Source organism: Morus notabilis, unplaced genomic scaffold (genome assembly GCF_000414095.1).
Source record: "Morus notabilis unplaced genomic scaffold, ASM41409v2 Scaffold69, whole genome shotgun sequence".
Classification (NCBI taxonomy): Eukaryota; Viridiplantae; Streptophyta; class Magnoliopsida; order Rosales; family Moraceae; genus Morus; species Morus notabilis.
The window spans coordinates 159,851-161,393 of record NW_010364208.1 but is presented as its reverse complement, the minus strand read 5'-3'; the positions used below and the strand labels follow the sequence as shown (position 1 = coordinate 161,393).

The 1,543-nt window shown below is 39.9% G+C and overlaps 1 protein-coding gene across 1 annotated transcript in view; it reads left to right on the top strand.

Annotated features, from left to right (window-relative positions):
* Positions 1–96: 96 nt before the first annotated feature.
* LOC112093059 (probable calcium-binding protein CML13) overlaps positions 97–1,543 on the top strand; it is a gene marked incomplete at its 3' end in the record, with an annotated part of 7,320 nt that continues 5,873 nt past the window's right edge. The window contains exon 1 of the mRNA XM_024170718.1: positions 97–280. Coding sequence (XP_024026486.1) covers positions 97–280 — 184 coding nt within the window. The remainder of the gene's footprint in view (positions 281–1,543) is intronic.

Here is a 1,543-nt window from a genome sequence, read left to right as displayed (position 1 = left end):
CAGCAGCAACAAGAGCAGCTTCGCCAGTTCTGGGTTTATTCTCGGGATAGGGACATGGCCTTAAAAAAATCTTTTCAGCGAAACTTTTCTAAGCCTATGGCCACTTTCCCCGACTTCCCAGAGCAATTGCTCCAGCGTTCCCAGGCCTTTGATGATGCCGCCGAGGATTCAGCCCCCGAAGTTGATAATGGCACCACTAGTGGTGCTAAGCAGGGTGAGCCACCAATTGCTGAAGCCCCCGATGTAGCAGCCCCTTCATCGTCTCGAGGAAAGAAAAAGGGTAAAGGAGCAGCCACTGAACCGCCACCAAGGCGACGCTCACTGCGCAACCCACTAAATTGGAAGTGGAGAGAATGACGCACACTTGAGGGAGTTTTCTTTTACTTACACTCTATACAAAAAAAAAATTTATATAATCTCTTGTTTATAGTGGGTTATTTTTGTGTTTTGTGCAGTGAGGACACTGCCCCCTTCTAAGTTTGGGGGGGTGTTTTCTATTTTTAGGATTTTGTGTTTTCATTTTTATTTGTTTTTGTTTCTTTTTGTGTTGGCTGTTTGTTGTTACTGTTTAGAACTTGCAATTTTTTCTATTATTTTAGTTTAGTGTTCTCTGATTTTGTTGGTTTAGTGGTTAGCCTCAGGATGCTTAATGATGATATAGTTGTTTGAACGTCTTGAAAATTTTGGGATTTATTGGCATGAATGACTCATTACGGATGTTTATTGTGGACTAATTTCCAAGAAAGACTCATTCCCCATTTATAACACTTTGAACTGTGGATAGTAATTTGAGAAGAACTTAGGAAATTCTAAACTTTGGGAGGCTTAAGGTTTTAGATCTGGTTTAAAGAATCCCTTGAGGCAACAGTTAGGAAGCCAAGCAGTTTGGAGGAGCTAGAATTGGGTAGAAAGAATTCAGTTTGGGGGAGTATAAAAATAAAATAAAATAAAATAAAATAAAACGAGTTAAAGGCAGAATTTAAAGTTGAAACACTCCTCTGTTTTGAGCTGCTGAGTAACCAGGAGTAACATGTGCCCCATGTGTACTTTTGCGTAAAAAGGTGGTTTAAATCATGAGTTTTGCTATGGCAGCTCTGAAGCATAACCTTGTTGAGTAACCGGGTGCCTTCATCACCAATGTTGCCATTCGCGTCAAAAGATAAGAGTTAAAAAAAATAAAAAAAAAATAAAAAAAAAATAGAGAAAGAGAAGAAAGAGAATAAACCCTCCCCCTAGACTACCCAATTTCTGGTGAATTCTAAGTAATTGGTAACTTTGCAAAGCGGAGAGGGATTTGATGAGCCAGCCTATGAAACCGCAAGCTAGGTGATATGATCTCAGTTTATTAGGACCTAGGGGATTCAAGAGTTGTTAATCACAGTTTCTACACGCGCACTTAGGGGAGGATCAATTTCTGGGAAAAGGTCTAAGATGAATTGAACTAGAGAGTCATGAATGTTGATATTGAACAAAGGTTTAGGATGGAAAAGCAGCTTTGAAGGCTGAGGGTTGACCACATTCGCAGCAGAAACCAGATTTTTAG